The sequence below is a fragment of the Ricinus communis genome, chromosome 2, assembly GCF_019578655.1.
Source record: "Ricinus communis isolate WT05 ecotype wild-type chromosome 2, ASM1957865v1, whole genome shotgun sequence".
Lineage (NCBI taxonomy): Eukaryota > Viridiplantae > Streptophyta > Magnoliopsida > Malpighiales > Euphorbiaceae > Ricinus > Ricinus communis.
Window position 1 is genome coordinate 6,455,759 of NC_063257.1, and position 23,184 is coordinate 6,478,942.

At 35.0% G+C, this 23,184-nt stretch overlaps 5 protein-coding genes across 6 annotated transcripts; 1 reads left to right on the forward strand and 4 right to left on the reverse strand.

Moving 5' to 3' along the window:
- Positions 1 to 1,277: 1,277 nt before the first annotated feature.
- LOC8262997 (serine hydroxymethyltransferase 7) lies at positions 1,278 to 5,863 on the reverse strand. Its single transcript, XM_002513800.4, has 4 exons — positions 4,617 to 5,863; positions 3,569 to 3,974; positions 2,037 to 2,138; positions 1,278 to 1,736 (listed from the first exon to the last, which is right to left on the reverse strand). Exons 1-4 carry the CDS (start codon positions 5,586 to 5,588, stop codon positions 1,513 to 1,515), a joined length of 1,704 nt encoding a protein of 567 aa, XP_002513846.1. The 5' UTR covers positions 5,589 to 5,863; the 3' UTR covers positions 1,278 to 1,512.
- A 206-nt stretch (positions 5,864 to 6,069) lies between these two features.
- On the forward strand, positions 6,070 to 7,148 carry LOC107260860. Its single transcript, XM_015716034.3, has 2 exons — positions 6,070 to 6,281; positions 6,361 to 7,148. The coding sequence occupies exons 1-2, from the start codon at positions 6,188 to 6,190 to the stop codon at positions 6,513 to 6,515; spliced, it is 249 nt and encodes an 82-aa protein (XP_015571520.1). The 5' UTR covers positions 6,070 to 6,187; the 3' UTR covers positions 6,516 to 7,148.
- A 297-nt stretch (positions 7,149 to 7,445) lies between these two features.
- Positions 7,446 to 9,854, reverse strand: LOC8262996 (protein GrpE). The gene is made up of 3 exons (XM_002513799.4): positions 9,427 to 9,854; positions 8,228 to 8,740; positions 7,446 to 7,848 (listed from the first exon to the last, which is right to left on the reverse strand). Exons 1-3 carry the CDS (start codon positions 9,661 to 9,663, stop codon positions 7,651 to 7,653), a joined length of 948 nt encoding a protein of 315 aa, XP_002513845.1. The 5' UTR covers positions 9,664 to 9,854; the 3' UTR covers positions 7,446 to 7,650.
- A 1,129-nt stretch (positions 9,855 to 10,983) lies between these two features.
- LOC8262995 (auxin response factor 17) lies at positions 10,984 to 16,326 on the reverse strand. 2 transcript variants are annotated; one of them, XM_015716078.3, is made up of 3 exons: positions 14,880 to 16,326; positions 12,872 to 13,623; positions 10,984 to 11,286 (listed from the first exon to the last, which is right to left on the reverse strand). In XM_015716078.3, the coding sequence occupies exons 1-2, from the start codon at positions 15,978 to 15,980 to the stop codon at positions 12,913 to 12,915; spliced, it is 1,812 nt and encodes a 603-aa protein (XP_015571564.2). In that variant the 5' UTR covers positions 15,981 to 16,326; the 3' UTR covers positions 10,984 to 11,286; positions 12,872 to 12,912. The 2 variants fall into 2 exon arrangements, with proteins under 2 accessions (XP_015571564.2, XP_002513844.2); XM_002513798.4 differs by lacking the exon at positions 10,984 to 11,286 and adding an exon at positions 11,382 to 11,679 and having other exon boundaries at positions 14,880 to 16,325.
- A 1,032-nt stretch (positions 16,327 to 17,358) lies between these two features.
- On the reverse strand, positions 17,359 to 20,688 carry LOC8262994 (eukaryotic translation initiation factor 5). The gene is made up of 2 exons (XM_002513797.4): positions 20,482 to 20,688; positions 17,359 to 19,316 (listed from the first exon to the last, which is right to left on the reverse strand). The coding sequence occupies exon 2, from the start codon at positions 18,953 to 18,955 to the stop codon at positions 17,612 to 17,614; it is 1,344 nt and encodes a 447-aa protein (XP_002513843.1). The 5' UTR covers positions 18,956 to 19,316; positions 20,482 to 20,688; the 3' UTR covers positions 17,359 to 17,611.
- Between the last annotated feature and the right edge of the window lie 2,496 nt (positions 20,689 to 23,184).

A 23,184-nucleotide genomic window follows, 5' to 3' on the forward strand; every position in this document is an offset into this window, starting at 1 on the left:
AGTTAGATATCTATCTTTGCTATTTTTTAGTATTTTAATATAAATATATATAAGATAGTATATTTAAATCAAAGTTACAGTTGCATATATGGAGAGAGAGAGAGGCTGTTTGGTTGTTAACAGTAAATGACTAATCATTCTAGTAGTGAAAGAATGATGAAGAAGGGTGGCTTAGGACTGTGTAGGGAAGACTGTAAGATTCCTAAATTTAGCTTTAATTTCAAAAGCAGCCAGCCTTCTTTGCTTTGATTTGCTATAAGGATTCAGTTCCCTTTGAAAGCAATGGAGTTGATGATGAAAGTCTTCTTCTCTCTTCCTGACATGTCTCTTCTCTGCCCCCTTCTCTTTGTCTCTGATAATTATATTGTGTTGCCAATTTCTCCTCCCCTTTTTGGGGGGTGTTAAGGGAAATATACATTTTATTAATATAAAAATATAAATGCAGAAAATAAGGAAAAAAAAAAAAAGAATCAGTTGTAAACCATATCTTCATGCTTTTTGTCCCTTGCCGGAAATTCATGCCTTGCCTCCCTTGAAGGGTTCCATATGAGAATGGAGACTAAACAGAAGTTATATAATAATGGGAAAAAGAGAGAAAAACATAACGACAAAATCTTAGATGAATAAATAAAGCTTGCTGCTTGCTAGCTAGCTAGCTGCTGCCGGAGGCAGAGATTTTCATTTTCTCTTTTCTCTTTTCTTTGGCAGCAAAATATTTCCAACTAAAGCTGTGGCCAGCAGCTTACTGTGAATTATGATTGCCCTTTAAACCAAAGGACGAAGACTTTAATTATCACCAGCAATGATGTTCTTCCATACTCCAACAAGAATTGAAAAGTGAAATAACAATGCTCAAAAGAAAAATTGACACCGACTAAAGTCCAAATAACACACTCCACCCTCTCACCTCCTTTTCTTTCTTTTCCACTGTTATTTAATTTGAGACTTATTAATTGAGTCAATTATTCATGCTCAAAGAAAGCAAACTTTAATTAACCAGCAGAACTGCCAATGCGATAACCAGGCAGCAAAAACAAATACTGGGAAGTCACAGCTGCCTCATCTTGCAGCAAATTACCTTAAATTCTGCATCATGGCCATAATGGAGGGAACACAAATACAGCTATTCTCCCTAAACAAACATTCACAGGTTTTGCATGTTCAACTCATTCAACGGATTGTGAATCCTGTTTAACCATAATATCATAAAACATGCACGTGGACACAACACAGGAAGGGGAACAAGAAACTTGCAGGAAAATTTAACCAAGACTTCATAGAGGTAAATAACTTTTTTTTTTTTTTGAATCTTTACAAAATCAGGAAAATACAATTCCAAAAATAGATATTGCTATATTTCCTCAGCATATCCAGAAGATTCACCTATATCTGTAATTTACAAGATATGAATGAAAAATATAGTATGTAAGAAATGAACAGATTACCATTAAGAGGAAGCCATAGAAGCAAGAAGACAATCACGCAAGCAAGCAAGTTGCCTCTTTTACATTTTCAAAAGTCAAATCCTGGCATTGCAAACTGGGAAGCAAATGTCTCAACGCGATTTCGGAGCTCAACAATGTCTCTATTGTTTTGTAGACCCTTGAGAAACTCTTTCTGAATTTTCCCATGTTCCCTTTGTATCGCACACGCGATTTGAGCTGCCCTAAGAAGAAAGTCAGCAATCGTTTCAAAATCACCCTCTAAACAGCCTCTTGATGTCATAGCAGGAGTGCCTAAAAAGAACAGCCATAGAAATTAAAAAAAATTGATCCACTAAGATATAAACTTTGCCAGCAAGGCATCCATCACACTGACACTTTGGACAACTAAGAATGATTAAAAATTCAGGAACTCAGATCAATTCAATAGTAACTTAAAGTGGCACATCAATAAACTGATATACTAAATTTTGCTGCCCATGGAATTATATTGGAAATTTAAATTAATATCTTTGGAACTTACAATACCTACAAAATTTCCCCAGATGAATAGCAAATTGATAAATTGTAAAACAAGAGTAGACTATAACTCACCAATTCTCACCCCACCAAGACAGATAGCACCATTCTCACCAAATATAGCACTTTTATTTAAAGTGATGTGACACATTTCACATACTTTCTCATAGTTCTTCCCTGGAAAAATGAACAGGAACATAGTCATTAGGAAAGTAAACCAACATGTACGTGCAGTGATGCACAATATACACTGATAGAAGAATTTCAAAAGAGGAAAAGAAAAATGGACAAGGACATTAATAAACTCACAATTCGGAAAGTATATTTTTGAAAAGAGTTTCACAGCCAAAAATAATGAGGCACATACAAATACATCGTGTCTATTCACAATATTATCAACTGATGAACCTATTAAATCGCACATTAATATCCAGGCATCATGTCTACTGCAATCTTTGCTGCTTCAAAGCTACCATTCCAACAATAAGATTTGAACTGATAAAGCAAAAGGCTCACATGGTATGCTTACAACCACTTAAAAAGTGATAGAAGAAGTGGAACAAGTCGTCAAACAAGACACAAAGTAGGTCATTGCTTGAGATAATACAACTCGCACTAGTTTTTGTTCAAAAGGAAGACCCTAAATTTGATATCCTTCTCCACATTATAGTGCATCAAGGTCGCTTATCATCATCTGGGACCCAACCAGAATCAGCCTTATCTCAAAAGGTAAGCAGAGATTTGATCTAAAACTGGTATTAAATTAATTATCGAAGTGACAAGTGAACTCTTTCCATATGATGAAGCTACAGAAAGAAACTACTATAGTTGAATAGAACATATGGGTACATTAATTCCAGTCTTCCACGACTAGAGGTTCATATATTTCTCTATGAATAAGATCCTCAATATCATTTCTCTAGAATCTTTTGCCAAGAGAAGGAAATCAAGCAAAAAGGGATCAGACAATAGGAAGGAAGCAATTGAAAGTATATAATTATAATGAAAAAATAAAAGCATTAAACTAAAGAGTGATATTTATCTATGAAGAACTTCTTATCATTCAGATATTAAATGTTCTTCAGCAGATTAATCAACAGTACGTCTGCACTTGATGCTGATCTGCAATAAAAGACGGATCCACATATTTATTGCATTTTGTTCCAAAGTCCGATAGAGTGTTCTTTCCAGTAAAACACCCTAATTAACCATCAACCAACATAGTTCGAAACATGCAGGATTGTTCAGGAAAGTGATTCCTATTTTTGCGTTTCTACATTTCTTCTAGGATGCTTCTCAAAACTTACATTACAAATCAAGCTTTTATTTTATAAAATTTTTGAAGAAAAAAAGAAGAAGCTTTTGTGCAACTCTGCCTAGTTCCAAAGTACATGTATTCTTCCCTAAAGCTGTACCTTGATGAATGGCATGGGATTTCCTGCATGTATTCCTGATTTTATACATTTTGGAAGCTCAAACCAGTTACACCTGGTCAAGTGCTCAGGAAACAACTATTTGTTGTGCAGGCAAGATAATGTTGCAAATATTGCGCAATTAAGTAAAAGTGTTCCCTATACACGAATATATATACTCATTGCATATAATACCTGCCAAGCCAAGAGTAGTTAGATCCCATAGCAACAAATGGTTGTCAGTACCCCCAGTCACCAATCTGCATTTTCTTCTCAATAAGGCAGATGCTAACGTGCGGGCGTTTTTCTTCACCTGTTGCATATATGTTCTATACTCTGGGCTAGCTACTTGTTTTAAGGCTATAGCAAGAGCAGCAATGTGATTATTGTGAGGACCACCTTGTAATGATGGATGAACTGCAAAGTTTATCCTTTCTTCAAAATCATAATGGCTACTACTATCACCATGATTAAGAAGATTTCCTTGCTTCCTTGATTTTTGGCCCTTCCGGAAAAAAATTATTCCTCCTCTTGGACCTCGAAGACTTTTATGAGTCGTGGAAGTAACAACATCACAATAATCAAATGGACTTGCACACTCCTGTAAAAGAAAACAACAGAAGTAAATTGGATGAAAAATATAGTTAGTTCCAATATCCTTCAGATGGAAGGTTCAAAATGGCAATAAGAAATTATTTTGATTTGCAGTAGTTACTAGATACCTATCATTCATGTGTTTTGCAGTTTCACAAATTTGTTATTATTATTATTATTATTATTATTATTATTATTATTATTATTATTTTCAAAAAATAATACATGAACCTTAGGTTAATGCCAAAATGGCCCCATTTCTAATACAAATAAAATTTATGGCATGTAAAAATGAAACCTAAAATCTCCGAACTTTAACAACTTTTAGATTTCACTTATATGCCAAAAGTTTAAACTGCAGTTAACTGTAGGCAGATCAATCCACTACTCACTTAAGATCTGAGTGCTAACACTTAACCTCACGTCAAATCCAACACCAATATCTACAGATAATTAGAATGCAACAACCAGTACATATTGAAATTTTGGTCCAGTAGATAACTACCATATTTTGGTCAAGGATGCTCTCAAAGGACGAACGAAAATAATAATCATAGAATCATATAGAAACAATGAGCATCATGATCATAGAATCATAGAATAAAGCTTACTTTTGTTAAACCATTATCAAAGTTGAATAATCACAAACCTTAGCTGCTACAAGGCCACTAATATGAGCCATGTCACACATTAGCACCGCTCCAATCTTATCAGCAACTTGCCTAAACCTGGCATAATCCCATTCCCTCGGGTATGAGCTTCCACCACAAATAAGTATCTTGGGTCTAAAATCCATAGCCTTCTCCTCCATCTTATCATAATCAATATAGCCAGTTTGAGGATTCACTTTATAAGGCAGACTCTCAAAGAAAATGGACGAAGCAGACACCTTTTTACCTCCAGGAACACAATACCCATGGCTCAAATGCCCGCCAGAAGGAGAATCCAAACCCATAATCCTATCCCCAGGTAACAAAAGCCCAGTGTAAACAGCAAAATTTGCAGAAGTACATGAATACGGCTGCACATTGACACCCCATTTATCAGAATCAAGCCCAAACGCCACTAGTGCCCGATTACAACATATTGATTCTATCTGGTCAATAAGCTGATTACCCGTGTAATATCTCGACCCAGGCAATCCCTCAGAGTATTTATTAGTCAAGTGGCTACCAAGAGCTTCCATAACAGCCCGACAAACAAAATTCTCAGAAGCTATAAGTTCAATACCTTTAATTTGCCTCTGCTTCTCTTTCTCCATAATTTCATGAATCTCTGGGTCTGCAAAAGGAAGTGGCTGGTTCCCCCAAGCTCGAACCATGGCTCGCCGAGACTCAAGCCCAGGTGGTTCGATGGCAGTTCGCTTGGAAGGGTTAGGTGATGACGATGATGATGAGGATGATTGACCATCGCCTCCTCTTTGCCTCTTCAGACACATTGGGTGACCTAAAATGCTAAAATTCTCCTCTTCCTCAGTTAAATTATCATCATTATTATCATTTTTCAAAATCAGGTTGAAATTCTCTTCTTTTTGGTCAAGTAACTGTAAAGGAATTGGATTCGATGATGTGTGTGAGTGAAACCCTAGCGATAGACCCGATTGGGATTGCGATAAATCCATATCAAAACAAGAAACAATTAAATAAACCAAACAAAATCCGAAACTTTAGACTCAAGGATATGTACAGCAACAGCAGAAACAGCGACAGAAACAGCAACGCTCGAATAAACTACAGCGGAAATACCGAATTCTAGTAGAAGCAGAAGCAGAACTTTCCATGTAATTATTTCACACTCACAAACCCTAACCCTAGATTTAAGAAATAAGGAAAATAGAAATGCAACACTTCCAATTTTAATACTGACGGAGGATGAACCTGGATGGGAATACGGTGTGTTGAGGAGGGTGACCGGGAATAGCCGGTAGCGTGAAGTTAGTTATGGGTACAAACAGACTAAATAGTACACGTGGTGGTTGAATTCTAGGAGGGAAAGCAGCTTTCTCTATTTGGACGGAATGACGGTTGGGTTCAAGTGCGCGCGTTTATTCTTTAGTTTTGACCGACTAGTATATTAAAGTATTGGGTCACACCCACTGGTTAACAGCCCAATATCTACAATTATAGCCCATGACAGCCCAACCCATCGATCGCTAAACAAGAAAAGAAGTAATACATAACAATCGATGAAAGAAAAAGCAACGAGCTTGGTCAATACTCGATGGAGACCTGGATTTCGCATTGGGATTATTTGGTGTTATTGATTCTGCGTCCGATTCTCGCTATTTCCTTCGTCTTCTTGGTCATATCTCTGGGTAATTCCTTGTTTTTTTATTGGGTGCCTAATTTATGAGATTATTTTTGTTAATTATGAAGATAATAAATAAATTGCAGGGTGGTTATTGGCATGGAAGCTGGTGCTGGTGCATGTACCTCTAGTGCAAGAGATATTTGGTTTGCGTAAAAAGCCTTTTAAGCCTAAACCTATGACTCGTCGAATATCCAGATACTATAACTCCATTAATGCTCGTAATTCTGAATCTCGGTGATATACTATTGCTTTTGTTATTGTCTGCGTGTATTTAGTAATGATCTGGTTTTAGTTGTTTGAGTTGGTATTTGTGTGTTCAGTTATCTCTGTTGAAGATATTGCTGTTAAAGGATTAGACTTTCTTGGTATTATTATTATTATTATTATTATTATTTCTTTTTTGGAGAAGAAGAGTGAGTTCGATCTGTCAGTCTAAATTTGATTAGGGTTTTACTAACCATCATTTGAAGTTTTGAATCATTGGATTAGTCTTTCTGGGGCAAAGTGACCCTTGGTGGCATGTGCTCGTTCAACTTTCGATGGCATCTTAGTGTACGATTGAGTGATGGAAATAACTGATAACTGTTCCTAGATGATGATATCTCATGGTAGCATTTGCAGCAGTGCAGAATGAACATATCCGCATCGGCAGGAGATTAAAATTCTCGAATTCTTAATGGAGACGCAAAGGGGGTTAATGATGGACCAAAATCCCTATCCATTGTTGGGTCCCAAGAAAGAAATCAAGACCCAGGTCTAAAAAGATACAGAATATGATGCGTGTATATATTGTTCACTTTCAGAAACTGTTGTATGGCTGGGAATTCTCTGGTCTCAAATTTCATATAATAGAAATGCTAATTTATTTCAATTCTAGTGCTATTCGTATGGATTTATATTTATAAAGTGTAGACAGTATAGATATCAAAGGGGATGCGTACATATGCTAATGATCAAACATAAAACAAATCATTAGCTTGAAATGCTAATGATCATATAGAAATTACCTGTTGCCAAAACTCTCATCCATCAGTTTGCATTTAGGGTGAGTCCTTCACCTCAAATTATTACAGCTAAATTTATCTTCTGAGATGTGCAGAATTCCATTCATAGATTCACAAAAACACAAATTAGAACAGATTGTCCGCATTCCCACATAATGAACCAATTGGTTAACATTGTATAATGTTATTGTATCAAGGACTGCCTTTTCCGTAAAACAAAATGTCTGTTTGTAAGACAGGAAAACTGGATTCTACAGCCCATGGGATAACAATTTCTCTCTCCCAAATGTTAAAGAAATGAACTGTTCAATACCAATAGCTTCACAAGCTGGCAACACTATTGTAAAAACTGTCAATTTTGCAACAATACTATCTGTCGTCTACTCCAGCTGCTGTTGCGGGTTGTTCAGCACCAACAGGGGCCTTCTTCCTACCAGGTCCAGCAGAAACTTTGACCATCGCTGGTCTTAGAAGCCGACCACCAAGAAGAAATCCACGGCGGAATTCTTGAATTATAATGCCTTCCTTGTACTCTTGTGACTCTTCACGTGCAATGGCCTCATGCAACTGCAATTAAAACATGAAAGTTAATTCAAGCATTAAGAAATGTTAATGAGAGGATGCTGAATTAATGAATGTTTACATGGTGACTACAATCACTTAAGATTGCACGTTATATCCTCCATCTAGAAGGTGCAAGAAGCAGAGTGCAACATATTCATCATTTCTTAAAATATTTCAATCCACTGATTATATCCTAAGCATATTGAGAATCATTGCAGCAAATTCCTGGAGATGCTATAAACAAAAGCGAAGCATACCCAACTGAAACTTTCAAGCTTAGTCTCATCTACTTCCATCAGCATGAACATATAACAACATAAAGGCGTGATATAGCATTAATAGGAATAAAAGTAAACAAGCATTCTCTTCAGGCTTTACATACCGAGGGGTCAAATGGCTTTCCAACTGTCGCTACTACAGCCACCTGCAAGCTCCTCATGATCTCCACAAACTGCTTGTATATACCCTGGTAGCTTGTATCAATCTTCTTTTCCATTTCTGTTTCTGGTTTTATTTGTTGTTTGGCCCTTTCGAAGCTGTCCACCATCGGTAAAAGGCTCTCAATCACTTCTCCCTGGGCGTCACTCCTGATAGTATGCCTTTCCTTCTCTGATCTTTTTCTAAAATTATCAAAGTCTGCTTGCAGGCGAATATATTTCTCCTTGCCAGAAGTTATTTCTGTGGATAAATCTGAAACTTTCTGTACTAATTCATAATTAGTATTTTCTATGATCTTTATCCTTGCCTCAATATCTGTTACAGTCCTCTCATCTCCAAGAAGAATAGCCTCTTTATAAATATTTATAAGCTTCGTCAAACTGGGTAGGTGTTTGGCATCTGTTTGTTTCTGCAATGCTTTCTTATCATTCTGATCACTCCCCTCTTCATTATTTGTCTGGATGAAAACAATTATATCAGAAGAGTTGATCATTTTGAATTCCAATGATTCTCCTCTTTGTTATAATCTAGATAAGAAACATTATGCCAGAGGAGGAAATTAGTTTAATCATTTTTATTAACGACTCTCATCTTAAGGGAAAAAGAAATCATCAAACATAAGTTATAGTAAAGAATTGAGGAAGGTGAATATCATATCATAAATTGGATCTAAACTTGGAAAAAACAAAAGCAAGTTATTGAAGAGTGCGAATGTGAGTGTCAGAACGAGGGAGCAAGCTAATGAGTGGCCGCTTCACCATAGCATGATCACTTTGATTCAACATAAAAGTTGAAGAGATCCCCTAACCATCATAATGCAGGCATGTTCAGTGATTCCAAAATTGGAGAAATCCAAACTTGTTTAAGTTAGCATATGGTACGAATACTTATATGACATAATAGTTGTCACATCTTTGTTTCACACATATGTTTGTAAGAGCAGCACATTCATGTAGCAATCTCCAATAAATTCTATGGGTAGTGACTGTATTAAACATGGATATCCACAAAATATCAAACTGAATGGCTTATGCATAGCACGCACAAATTGGGTACAATACTGTTAAAAAGGGCATGGTTGGTAACTATATTAAAAAAAATTAAAAAAAAAAAAGAAAGAAAAAAAGAAAATGAATTGCATACGTCAGGTGAAGAGTCGTCAGTGGCGAGATAAGCCTTGAAAGAACGCCTTTCGATGTGGTTATTAGTGACCGGAGAGGAATTAGAAATGGTAGAATTGGAAAGATGAAGTTTACTATGATGGAATTGGAGAGGTAGAAGTATAGATTTGGTTTCTAGGGTTTTTGGAGGTTTTGCTGAGAATGAAGGAGAGAGGCGAGGAGGAGCTAATAGAGAATGGTTTGAGAATGAAACAGCCATTGAAAAATGATAAATATGATGATATAGCTTTACAATTTTGATAAGTTTACGGAATCTCAAATATTTTCAGTAGTATGATTGCAGTTGGGAAGAAGGCTTTTGCTTTGGCTGTGGCTGCGGCTGCGGCTGCTCATCAACAATAATACATAAGGAATCGTCTGGACTGGAGAATGGAAATGGAGCTTGAATTTTGCTTATTTATTTAATTATTTTGAAATGAAAGAAGAAAAATGGCAGACGTCAAAAATCATTTAATTTTATTGTTTTTATTTGAAAGGGCAATATTTATATAATTTATTTTAAAAAGAAAAATTGATAGACTCCTAATACAAATACTTTTATATAAATCTCGACTTACTCGTCGGAGCCTTTTTTGTTATGTGATTTTCAACGAGCAACAGTGATATTAATTAATAGGACCCAACGTGGCTTATTCAAAATTGAACATAAAAGGTTTGATCTTGAGAATGTCATTATTGACCAAGGGTCTAATCAAGTAAACTGGAAGATTATTATTAGCCAAACCTTACAATGTCATTAAGGCGGGCGGCAGCTCTTTTCATTACCAATCAAATAAATATAAATTTACAGTTTTTATATCCGATTTTCTTATTGAAATTAAGCCATGCCTATGATTTTTTTATTTGAACATCCACAGCCTTTGTGAGTGTTTCCGGGATGTGTCTTTTACCTATGGACCTAGACAGTCTAACTGAGTGGATGACTCTTTGGCCAAGCACAAACTTTCTCTAATGGTTGGTTCCCAGTCAGACTCAGACAGCCTACATGCTTGGCTTCAGGAGTCTTTTTAACTCGTAAGCTTTTGTCTCAGCTCAATCAACGAATCCACTTATCCTGGTGAAAAGAAATTCCTTTATAACCAAAAGAAAAACTTTATCCCTGCATTTGATTCATGATATAAAACAACAAATTTAAGTTGCCCCTGTTTGGGTGACAGATCCGAGCTACTGAACCCAACCATGAAAAGCACAATCAAAGATCTAAATAGGATCGAATATATGATGAAATATCATCATGATATGGGGGTGGTATTACATAATTTTAAAAAATACATATAACTTATAAATCAAGATTCAAATAAAGATTCCGAGTAAGTCGATGATTTAAACTTGTGGTTAAAACTCTAAATGCCTAATTATTATTATTATTATTATTATTAAAACACATGAGATAGATAGATACTACATAGTATTTATTCTGCGAAGTGGTCGATTTAACTAGATCTAGTAACGGAACCAAGACGACATTTAAGGGAGGAGAACTAATCTAAAAAAATGTAATCAAATTTTTTTTAAAAAAAAAAAAAAACATAATAATAAATTAAACAAAAAACTTCCGTAAAAAACTATGCCATTAACGAATCACATCGATGAGAATATGGAACTCTTGCGGCCTGATATCGACCAAAAGGAACAAAATATAAATCAGCAATCAATAGGTTTTGACTTTTGAACATCTATAAACAGTATGCCGGCGGCTAGTCTGCTATAAAATCAAGCAGCCTTAAAAGAACTTGAACAGAACAAACCTAAAACCACGTATTTTGGGGGAATACATATCGTTCCTTCACTCTTAAGGGCATCAGCACATTCTCCTACCATCCTGCACATTTCAAACAATATTCTCAAGGGCAGAGATGCTAGGTTTTAGATCTCTAACCTCCTACATTACAAACAAACACTTCATTAACAGGATACTAACCCAAAGGCAAACAGGCATTATTTCCCATAATCACAAATGCAAGTATTTCCTCTTTTCTAGGTCATGTCCATCAGGGAAATCCCAAATAGAACTAAAATTACATCAAACAACAAAACAAAAACCACTGTCGCAATTTCAAACAGTAGGTATATGCCACAAACATTTAAAACTCCATTTCGACATATACTAAGTTTACAATGATCCAAGTTCCAATAATGCTGACTAAAGCAAACGCACACTAGTCACTACTGCCAAGGTCTACTAAGAAGTCAGCTTCCTGCCTGCTTATAGTACCTGCAAGCAGGAATAAATAAAGAATATGTCAAGAGCTTACCGGTGAAGGACATGTGGCAACTGAAACTACCATATTGCCATATTTATTCTGGAACTCAGTTTTTTTCACATATTCAAGCTAACTAAGCATGGCCAGACCAATTAATATTGAAAATAAAAAGGTTGTAAGCAACCATGGAAACAAATCATGCCATTATATGCTTCACTTCTTCAGGAAGAAGACAAATCCAGCATGAGAAGTTGCATTAAGAAAGCAAGTACAAGGAAAACTTTTTTACACTTATAAGTAAGTCAACGGATCGGTCTTCACATCAAAGACCAAAAAAACACTAATCAAATAGAGCCTAAATTTTTTCCCTGACTTGTCAACCTAACAAATATTAAGAGTCTGCTGGCAGGTGGTAAAGACCATATAGTAAAACACTTTCACGACATATCAATTGATTGCTGACAACCTATACGGTATTTGAGGAAACAAAATTCACAGCTCCTTTAAGAAATACATAATTCCAAAAAGCTATTAGTTTAACAAGCCTAAATGACTGCATTATAAGTTTCATAGGCAGTTAATCGTCAATATGCCTGTTGCACATAGCAGGAATATGTTATGCTCCTACAAGATGGAGCAATGCTGCCAAAACAAACTAGTTTAAAAGCACCTTTTCAAACACAATAAATTCTGACCTATATATATGACTTCAAGAACTCAAATAGCAAAGCCATATTGATAAACAGAAACAAACACAAGACATATTTTATTATGAACAAAAAATTATCGAATATTTAGATAGATATCTAATACTTCAACATAAATACTAAGGACAAAAAAAGGCTTATTCAAAGAATAGGAAGCAGTATCAGCATAAGTTGCCTCAGGACAGTCGCCTATCTCCTCAATACCCGCACATTATCTTGCTGTATCCCAAGTAAATCAGAACAAACTAACAAAATCCTAAGAATATGCTGTATGCTTATAGAAAATGAGAACAATGTAATTCTATCAGAGCCAAGATGGAAAATATTTTGGATAAGAATACAAGTCCACAATTAGCTGAGTTGTGTGAAGTATATTATAGACAATTAACCATTAAGGAAGCACACTATAAAATCTTGTAATATTCACAAGTAACAGTATTTCCTATCAGCACAAAAAGGTGAGACAGTAAATGAATCCAGTCAAAGACAAGCATACCTGTACTGCTACTTAAATGCAAGACACTGCAAACTACTAGTTCATAAAGAGCAAGCTTCAACAGCAGAGGCTCTTTGACATTGAACATCAATCCTGCTGAGAAGCTCTGTGTAAGAGGATGTTAATGCAAGGTCCAGTGGATTGTCTTCATTGTACCTTTTACTTACATAATCTTCCACGTAGCCAGCATCCTCAAAACCACTTTCAACAGGCTGGCTCATGTGAATGATCTTACCAAATAACTGAAATGAGCTAATACCAGCTTTAGTTGAGTTGCAGCCTGGGTTACCAACAAGTTCAGTATCACAAGAATGAATACTACTCTGACTATCTGGTGATAAGTTTTCAGACGGTGAACTACCAATGTTCAGCTCAGTAGACACGGTTTTCAACTTTGGCACCATCTTGTTGCCAAAGACATTATTGCTGCACAAATGAGAAGTATCCTCACTAAAGAAGTTGGATAAACCATAAACAGAAAAAGGATTTTGCCTGGCTCCCTGCATGCCAGCAGGAAAAGAGTGATAATTCAACGACTGGTTTATGTTCCCCATTGTTGAATTAGTTAGTCCTGACATGGGAAAGAATAGTTCTCCCTCTCCATCTGTCAGAAACCCAGAATTCTCAGGAAATCTGAATTTTTTTGCTGGAGGGAAAGCACCATGAAGTGGTGGCGAGGGTGAAACATATTCAACCTGCCAAGGGCTCACTCTCTTGGCATTCTGCAAAACTTCAGGTTCATCCCACGCAACCTGCACTTTTGAGATAGCAGGATACAGGAAAACATTAGAATCCAAATAGTATCAACACATCATCTCGATTCATAGCCTCCTGCTTCTAGTGCAATATTATGCTCCAATAAAAAATAGAACAGAAAAATAAACATCTGAGCAACACTGAAGATGACAACAACAATTGCGATTCTGACAGTACAGAACTCATTTAAGCCGACATACAAGTAGAACCCAGTCCCAAAGCTGTAGGATACTAGAAAAGGGAAAAGGAAACAAGCCTGATTAGAGCTAGTTCAAGTTCATGACCTACCTTGCAACCAGAAACATATACATAAGAATTAATATTAACTGAAAGCAACTTCACCTGTCAGATTGCACAAATTTTATAATAATCAAACACCTAGGCCTGAAGTTATAGGAAAAAGAAAAACCAGAATGATAAGGAGAAGAGTCAAAAGCACAAGCAAATACCTACTAGCTTACAGATTTGAATTACCTGCTCTAAAAACAGAAATTGAACCTCAAATTGTAGTCTCCAAACATTAGGCATATAAACTAACATGCAGGCAAGGAGACATACTACTAAGAATAATAAACTGAAAAGTCCTTAACCACGTGCCACAACCTAAAATTCTGATGCAACCTAATTTCAGATAACGTCAGAGTTCAAAAGTACAAGTGCTCATCTTTTCATCACATTTATATTAGAAACAAACTAAACCAGGTCTTACAAATTGCATGTTCTTTTAGCTTCAATATAGATTACTGAATCCAAGCACAGTAGTCAAGGTCAAACTTGGCACAGCACAGTCCATTCAAATCTTACACTATCCTGCATTGCCCTAAAAGTTCACAATTCAAATCACATAAATATGAACATGGCATATCCAAGGACTAAAGCCACAGGAAACTGGCAATTTAATGCCTTCAAAGTATATACCAGTTTATAAAATTCCAAAAGCATGAGCAATTTATTGTCCTAAACAAATCAAATCCAATTTTCAGAATCACTTGCTACATTGGATTTCAATTCTTCTTAATCTTTTAGGTGATAATCTTTCACTTTCTGACACCATCATCTAAACAGCAAGAATAAAGTGGCCATATGAATTCATTTGAAGTTTCCACCAAATGCATTATCTCTGCAGTTCATTCCCATCAACATAAACTATAACTGAGATAAAACATTTCAACCCTTTTCTAAGTTTAACAACAAATTCATGGCAAAGAATACATTAGACTACATAGATCAACAAACATGTCAAACACATTACCTGAAGCATTCGCCAAGGAGAGCCACGCCACAGCCCACAATCAGGCAAAGAAGCAGAAGCAATTGTTCCCTGAAACCAAGTCATTCTAGAAGAATCCTCAGTCTCCATTGCCATCTTAACTCTCATTCCAGCGGACCAACACACAGCAAGTGCACCGTCCACGACATCAGTCCTCACAACGAAATCTGAATACCACCCTGCTCTTGGATAATACACAACTTCAAACGAAAATCCCTGCGCTGCCCTCTCCACTGCCTCCATAACAGCCTCTGGTGAAACTTTTCCTCTCCCATTCCTCGAATAGCCCTCCTCCTTCACCTTCATTTTCACATCTCCTCCACCTCCTCCAAAACAAGCAATCTGCTCACGCCACCTGGCGCAATCACTACCACCATTGTTAGGCCTCACAGCTCTTCTAACTCCAATAAACATTTTTCCCGTCATGTTCCTCATAAAAACCACAGAGTCACCAGCAATTAACTTCTTATGGTTGACAAACTTGCTCCATCCAGTAGTTAACAAATGTCTCCGTGGCGTCCCTCTATAAATATGCCTAAAATCCCAAGTAATGCCATGAATATCAGTGACTGTTAGGGTTTGTACAGGCGGTTCGGCATGGTAATTCAACGGCGGGAAGATCGAATCAGCGCAAAACCTCGGGACAGAAAAACCGCCGCCGTTATTCGCATCTGACGGCGTTAAAATCTTTGCAAAGGCCACAATCTTATCCTCATCATCATCATAATCATAACCATGATGCTGTTCTAGATTTCCAGAATGTTCTAGAACGGGAACAGAAGGATTAAATGAATCAATAGGAAAGAGAAGGAGTTTCGTATAAACCTCATCGGTAACAGGATCGGCGAGAAATTGAACGGCGGAGATTTGGCAAGGAATTACGGGTTTAGACAGAGCGATGGATGATAAAATACAAGAAGAAACAATAGAGGAAGAGTTAGAGGATTGTTCGAGGTGACCTTGAGGGAAATAATAAACCCTAGAATTGATAGTAGGGATTTGAACAGATGAACCAGCGCAAGCGCGCCAAATCCGACGGTCTACGCGGCGGAGGTCGGCAGAGGGATGCAGCGACGGCGGCATTGGCGTTTGTGAGTGAATCAGTGAGTGAGTCAGTTAGGGGTTTTGAAGGAGAGAGAGAGAGAAATGTAGATATTAGAGAGAAGTGAATGAAGACGGTTTTTTAACATATCTATGGTCTGTGTTTCTCTCTCTAAAATCCTGTGTGAGAGCATGTGTGCAAGTGTGTGTGTTAGAATAGAGAGAGGGAGAGAGTGCCGTCTAGGGGTCGGAGATCGAGAAAGGAAGCAAAAGCGAAGGAATTTTATTGGTTAGAATTGAAACTCACGGTTTTGCGCATTACCGAAAGGAAATGTCAATCACTCACTAATACTCCCATATTTCACATTTTAATTGCTGTTTCAATCTTTAAGTTTATAAATAATTAACAATAATTGCCTTTATTCTTATTATTACTACTTAGCATTGGCAAGTGGGAAGGCTCATTATTTTCAGTTCAATTAATGAAAGTAGGACTGGACTTGATTATTAATTAATGAAAGGAAAGACGAAGAATTAACAATCAGTACATGGAGAGTTGGACTGGTCCTAAACAGCACCCAAGACAAATAATATCATTGTCTTCCTTTCAATATAATAATAATAATATTTGCCCTTTCGACACAATGTGAAAAGGCCTTTGTTTTGTACAGATACGTTATAGTACAATTGGCGTAATTGCGCTGGCATGTTCAGAACCAAAAGAAAATAGATACTACTACATATGAGGATATCAAACCAAACCAATCGTACGGTTAAGATTTGGTGGACAAAACAACCGGTTGTGTTTTTATGGAAATTATAAAAATAGAGTACATATAATTTTGTTGTGTCCTCTTCTTCTTTTCTTTTAATTGGATTTATCTGCAAAAACTCGTAGTTATCTCTTTTATAAATTAAACTTTTACGACGTAGCTACCTAAGAGATGGATAATGTGATTTAAGAATAGAAGATAACAGATGTTATATGGCCTTCACTGACTTGTCTAGCTTTAGATATTTGTGCCTTTGTTTACACATTCCTTTGCTTTTCCTCTTCTTTTTCCATCATATTTACCATCCTTATACAATTGAGCGACCAGACAGTACGAGCGACCCATGCTAATTTTCTTTCTCAACTTTATCTATGTGAACTGTGGAATTATTCAGAAAAAATGTGCACTGACCCATTGCCATGCCCATGCAATTTAAGTAGTTGGCACATTAATCATATTTCACATGTGAAATGCATGACCAATTGCTAAATGGCATTCCTTTTAAAATCTTTGGTAAGACTTGTATTTTACTTCTTTGTATCAATTTCAAATAGAAATAGAAACATGATGATACCTATCAAAGTCACCCCAAGAAAGCTGTCAAGTAGTTGCTAACAATAATCAACTTAAATTGCCATCACAATTAATTTAACACCGAAATCAAACTGGTATTAATCAGGCAGAAAACGTAAATCCAGATGGGGAACATAATAAGCTGTGACAATAAGACCAAACAGAAGAAGAACAATGACAATCGAACAAGATATTAAATTCTGGAAAGAAAAAAACAAAACCAGATACTAATAGTCACTCACATGACAACAATCTTTATTCCATGAAAGGATACTTGATACTCTTTAAGACTCCAACGCAATAGAAACTGCAGACACTTCTGAGGCGTCATTCCTCCTCTGATTCCGACTCTGCATTCTCAAGCCACTCCACAAAAGGCTTGACATACTTCCAAACTGCCGAGTTTTTGTTGCTGCCACTCAGGCCCTTCTGGTACCATGCAAGGATAAAGTCCTCTTCCAGCACATCATTGTCATACAGCACTTTCAGAACCAATGATACTTCTTTTGTTGCCTCGGGGCTCAACTTAGCAAAGAAAGACTCAATCGCATGAAGCAAAACAATTTGTGATCCCTCCTCTTGAGTGGCTGCTGCGAGATATTTCTTCCTTTTGGTTACCTCTTTAGAAAAACCTTTCTCGACCCCCTCAAACAGGGCAGCAAACAGGGCGTTCATAACTTCTTGAGATGTCCCAGAGAGTGAACTCAAGTAGGATTTCAGCTGGCTTGGAGAAGACCCCTTTTTCAGATGCGCCTTTATCTCGTGAACAAGCCCTTCTTGGCTGCCGTTGCTTTTAGAGCCATTCTCATGAACCTTAACCTCACGTTCTGGAGACTTCTTTGCCGACTTTGCTTTCTCTTCATCAGTTGTTAGCATTACCATATCTGCAGTAACAGTACTCAGCTGCTCCTGGATGCGTTGTTTAGCTGCCTCCAATGAAGTATCTGTTTGCCATTGGACATCACCATCATCTTCATCATCATCAGCTGTCAATTGGTCATTTTCATCGGGCAGGCTACGAGTTGGGGAGTGATCCTCATCTGAGCCATTGCCCTTCTTCCTGGAAGAAGTGCCTTTTGTGATATCTTTAGAACTGACAGTGGGACCTTTCTTCTTTATTGTTTCCTTTTTGTGCTTTTTCTGCTCCTCATCAGCAAATTCACCCTCTTTAAGCCGTTCCTTCTCAGCCCTTCTCATAGCCTTCTTGTCTTTGGCTCCCTTTTTAGGCTCAGGCGGGTTCTTGAGAATAAATGTTGTGAGCTTGTCCCTCATATCAACATCAGAGACAAACCCACAAGCAGCACACTTCAGATTGATCATCTGTGTCTTCGTAATCACTATCTCAGTTTCAGGGTTCCCACAACCATAGCACTGAACATACTTCTTGATAAAGTTCTCGAGTAGCCCAGCAAGCTTTGGAGTATCATGAGCTCCATTTACAAGTGAAGTTCCAGTCTTCTCATCAAATTTGGATTGTGCTCCGAGCTCATTACCAAAATATTTTGTGGTGTAGGCAGCAGGTCTAGCCAAGGCCTTTGCAATATCAACCATGTTAACCACGTTAGTTTTGATGCCATTTCCCCTACCCTCAATCTTGGTTATCATTTTTGGCATCTTATACCTATAAAAGGCATCATCACTGTTGGAAGCACCAATATTTTGCAACGCCATCTTGTGATTACTGATGAAAGACCAGTATCAAGCTAATCAATAGGGACAAAAGTCAGCAGCAATATTCTCTTTGGTAATTTGAAAATGCTCCTTCAGAAGACAGGTTCGTAGCAAATGGAAAAGGCCGCATAAACTGGCAACCTATATTGTCTTCACTATGGCCCTGAAATAACCCAAGACGCATGCAGGCAACTTTAGCTGAAGAACCTCTGTACTTTTTTCTAGACGTAGGACAGTATTCTCCAAGTAATCCAATTGATGACAAAAACAGAGAGGCCCTTTCAGACATAAAAGAAGCTTCAAACTTAACGAGCTCCACTTTTGATGAACTGCAGTTGAAGCAGAGTGAACTGCCAAATTCCTGAAAGCAAATGAATTCTATAAGAAAACTAAAAAATCCAAGGCAACATTTTATGTCCAGTAACAAACCAAAAGAAAAAAAAAAAAAGGAAACTCAAACCAACTATACAACATCCTGCCAATCAATAGATCAGAAAAAGATGGACATCAATAGATGTGTTAAAGAGAAATACTCTACTGAAGCAAGCTAATAGGGAGCAACAAGACTCAACCAATCTGTGATAAACAAACAAACTAGGCAATCCATCCATGTTCACAATAATACACATTAATTAAATACTCAATATATATATATATATATATATATATATATATAACAAGGCAAGTATAATATATTTGAATTTTGATTGAGCAAACACAATGATAAACAAATTAAGTACAAAAATAATAACTAGTTTGCTATTTGGTTTTTTCCACTGGAAAAAAATCCTAAATACTTTGATTTTGCTTAAGAATGTATTATTTTCTGCTTTTATAAGATGTAACGTTGTTTTTATAAATCTTCCTAACTAGTAGGTGAACAAAAACTGGAAGCTAGCATTGGTTTATACTTAAAAAAACAATTTACCATCACCAGATGAACAAACAGATTTTCAATCAATTAGTTTAGAAGATCTAAATGCATATATTGTTGGATCAAAGATCTAGGAAATAAATAGATTAAAACGCTAGATACTCTAAAGATGTGAATTTTTTCTATAAAATAAAAATAAACAGAAAAGCTTAATTCCAGAACTAATAGTTGACAAAGCCCAGACCTATGGGATTATCATAAAACCTTTTGATAAATGAATAAATTCAAATCAACATGAGATTTTGTACAAATCTGCGACCACCAAGCAAAGCAATAGCTACAGAATCAACTAAAATTACAAACCCTAATATTGCATCAATTAATCCAAAAAAAAATACCTATATCATCATAAAAATAAAAATAAAAACAACAAAAATCAAATCAAACCAAACAAAAACAAGAAAATCGATTCATAGATCTACACCGGCTTTTGTTACAAAATCGGAAAATCTGAGCTCCGATCGAGCCAAAGACGCTTTCGTCGACCAATAAAAATTCAATCGAATCATAAATCAGAACAACAGAAACGATGAAGATCTTAAAAAAAAAAAATTAGATCGACTAAAACAAAAAGGGATGCGGAAGGCGTTACCTAAGAACGTAAAGAAGGAGAAGGAGAGGCTGGAGAAAAGAGAAGATTAGGTTTATGGTTGTGTAGCGTGCGGTGCGCGTGAGAGATTGTGGAATAACATGGGTGCGAGCATTGCTTTTATACAAGCAACCAGCGCATAGAGGGTGGGTTTTTAGGGCAAACTCAGCCTCCTAATTTTCTTTTATTTCCTTTTCTATTTTTCTCCAACCGACTTATTAAAAAAGACTTATTATTTATCATTAGTATTCTTACAAAATGATTTCTTTATTTCAAGTCTAATAGCAGCAATGTGAAATCTATGTATAAAAATATGTATATTTATACATGTATAAATATTTATTTTAGATATATAAATATTCTATTTTTCTATTTTTCTATATTATAACTAAATTACTATATTAAATAATTAATAATATTATTTTCTAATTAAATAATAACTTTAAATTGAAAAATAGTATATAAAATAATAAATTACTAAACTAATTAAACATTATTTCTTAATACTAAAGCATACTGATTATAGCTTTAATTATATAAATTTTATTAATAAATTAATCAAAAATTTCATTATTTATGATATTATTATCGATTAAAATTTTCATCATTTATATACATATATAATTTAATATCAATTAATTTTATAAATATAAATTGATTATAAAATATTTAATTAAATTTCATAAATTATAATTATTTATATAAAATTATAGCAACAATCACGTTTAAAATATTATTAACAATACTATTACTAAAAATTAAAAAATTACTGAAATGTCCATATGTATGCATAAACGATCAAGGTCAAATTGATCTTTTCATATAATTTGAATATGGCACATAAGCCAAAGGCTATATAAGGTGCTCGTATGGTCAATCTATTGAATTCCTAATATTGAATGTCAGTCTCAAACAGCCCATAAAGATACTTTAACTTAATTAGCTTCAAATAATTTAACTTAATTTTTGTTTTAGTAATGTTTTCTTTTTTTATTATATTGATTCGATTAAAAATAACTTTTGTTGCCTCTAAAATAACCCGTATGAAGAATATTTTATTGAAAATTTTTAAGAAAATGAATCATGGAAGAAATTTGAACATTAATGTATATATCTTTAGACAACTAATTGTAATTGATATTAAGTTAATTAGTTACTAATTATATTATTGTTAAGGAAAGGCATAAGTTTAAGTTAAAAATATTATGAAAAATTGGATGTCCATGGGAGAAACAAGAAGAAGGCAACTTTGTATAAAAGGAAACAACTTATTTGATGCTTGCGGATTGGAAAGGTTTGGTAGATTTATTCATTCAAGTTTGTAGCAAATATGTCTCCATCCCTCTTTTACCTTAATGACCAAGATTACTAAACTTAATCGCCATGGCTTGATTGGTTTCCAACCAATATTGCCAAAAATCCTTTTGTTTTTGTGGCAAAGGAGCCTATTGGTAAGTGAACTCCCACCACTATAAGGTATTTTTTAGCACAAGAGAGAGGAATCGTGCAATTTTGGAGTCTTTAATAGCCACTTATAAGGTTTTTTTTTTTAAAAATTTTTTTAATCTTTTTTGGCTTTCTTGCAGATGGGGTTTTTTTTAAATGAAACGGGAAAAGAAGATAAAGTGAGGAGCAATGTTCCAGTTGTCAATTTGGAGCGTTTATTTTTATGTAAGAATTTGGAGTCTTGTAACAATGTTTAAATCCGTTACAAGAAAGTGAAAGTAAGAACATATATATTTTTCGAATGAATGAATAGTTTAAGATAGAATTAAGAAAAATATTAATTTGAAAAGTCTAATTTATAAGATTGGAACAATTAAAAAATTATAAAAATGGAACCCTTCATTTTGAACAACAAATAACACGTGTGTGCAATTATGGAGTATCATATAGTCTTTCAAATCAAAATTTTAAACGTTAATGTAATAGAGCTCACTGAAAATTCAAATGGACAGTGACTTCATTTTCTTTTTTCTTTTTTCTTCTAACAATCATTTCATTAGGTGTAACAAACCATCACTAATACAACTTACTTTTACAAAGCTTATAATAAAAATTAACTAGACGAGTGCCCGCTTTTTAGGCAGATTGAAATATTATTTATTTTTTTTGATAATTTATTTATATAGATATTAATAAAATATATATCATAAATTATCAATTACTAAATTTTATTATAATTAGTGTGCTATAAATTATTAAAAATTTCAGTATTTAATAATATTTCCTTAGTACTATTTTTTAAAATAAAATATTTGAAAAAAATCAGAAAAATTTTAAAAATTTAAATTTGCATTGTTAAAGTGGAAGAAATAATAATATGGATAACCGATAAAGGTTTTAATTAAATCATTATGAGAAAAAATAAAATATATTAAAAAGCACACAAATATCCTCAAAGAATAGAAAAAATTGTCATGTAAAAGAAAACTATATGAAAATATGTGATAAAAAAATTATAAAATATATCAAAATGTATAAAAAAGACTTTAGAAAATAAAAAATACATTTAGAAAAAAAAAATGTCTCTTAAAATGCTCCTTTTATATAGAGAGACTATTGATTTGAATTCAACTAACCTAGTATAGAAAAAGTAAAAAAAAAAATAGGATAAATTTACCTGTTCATATAAAAAAATTAATGACAAATATAAGAATAATAAAGAAACTTAGTTGAAAAAAATAGCGGTAGCTTGTAAATAAA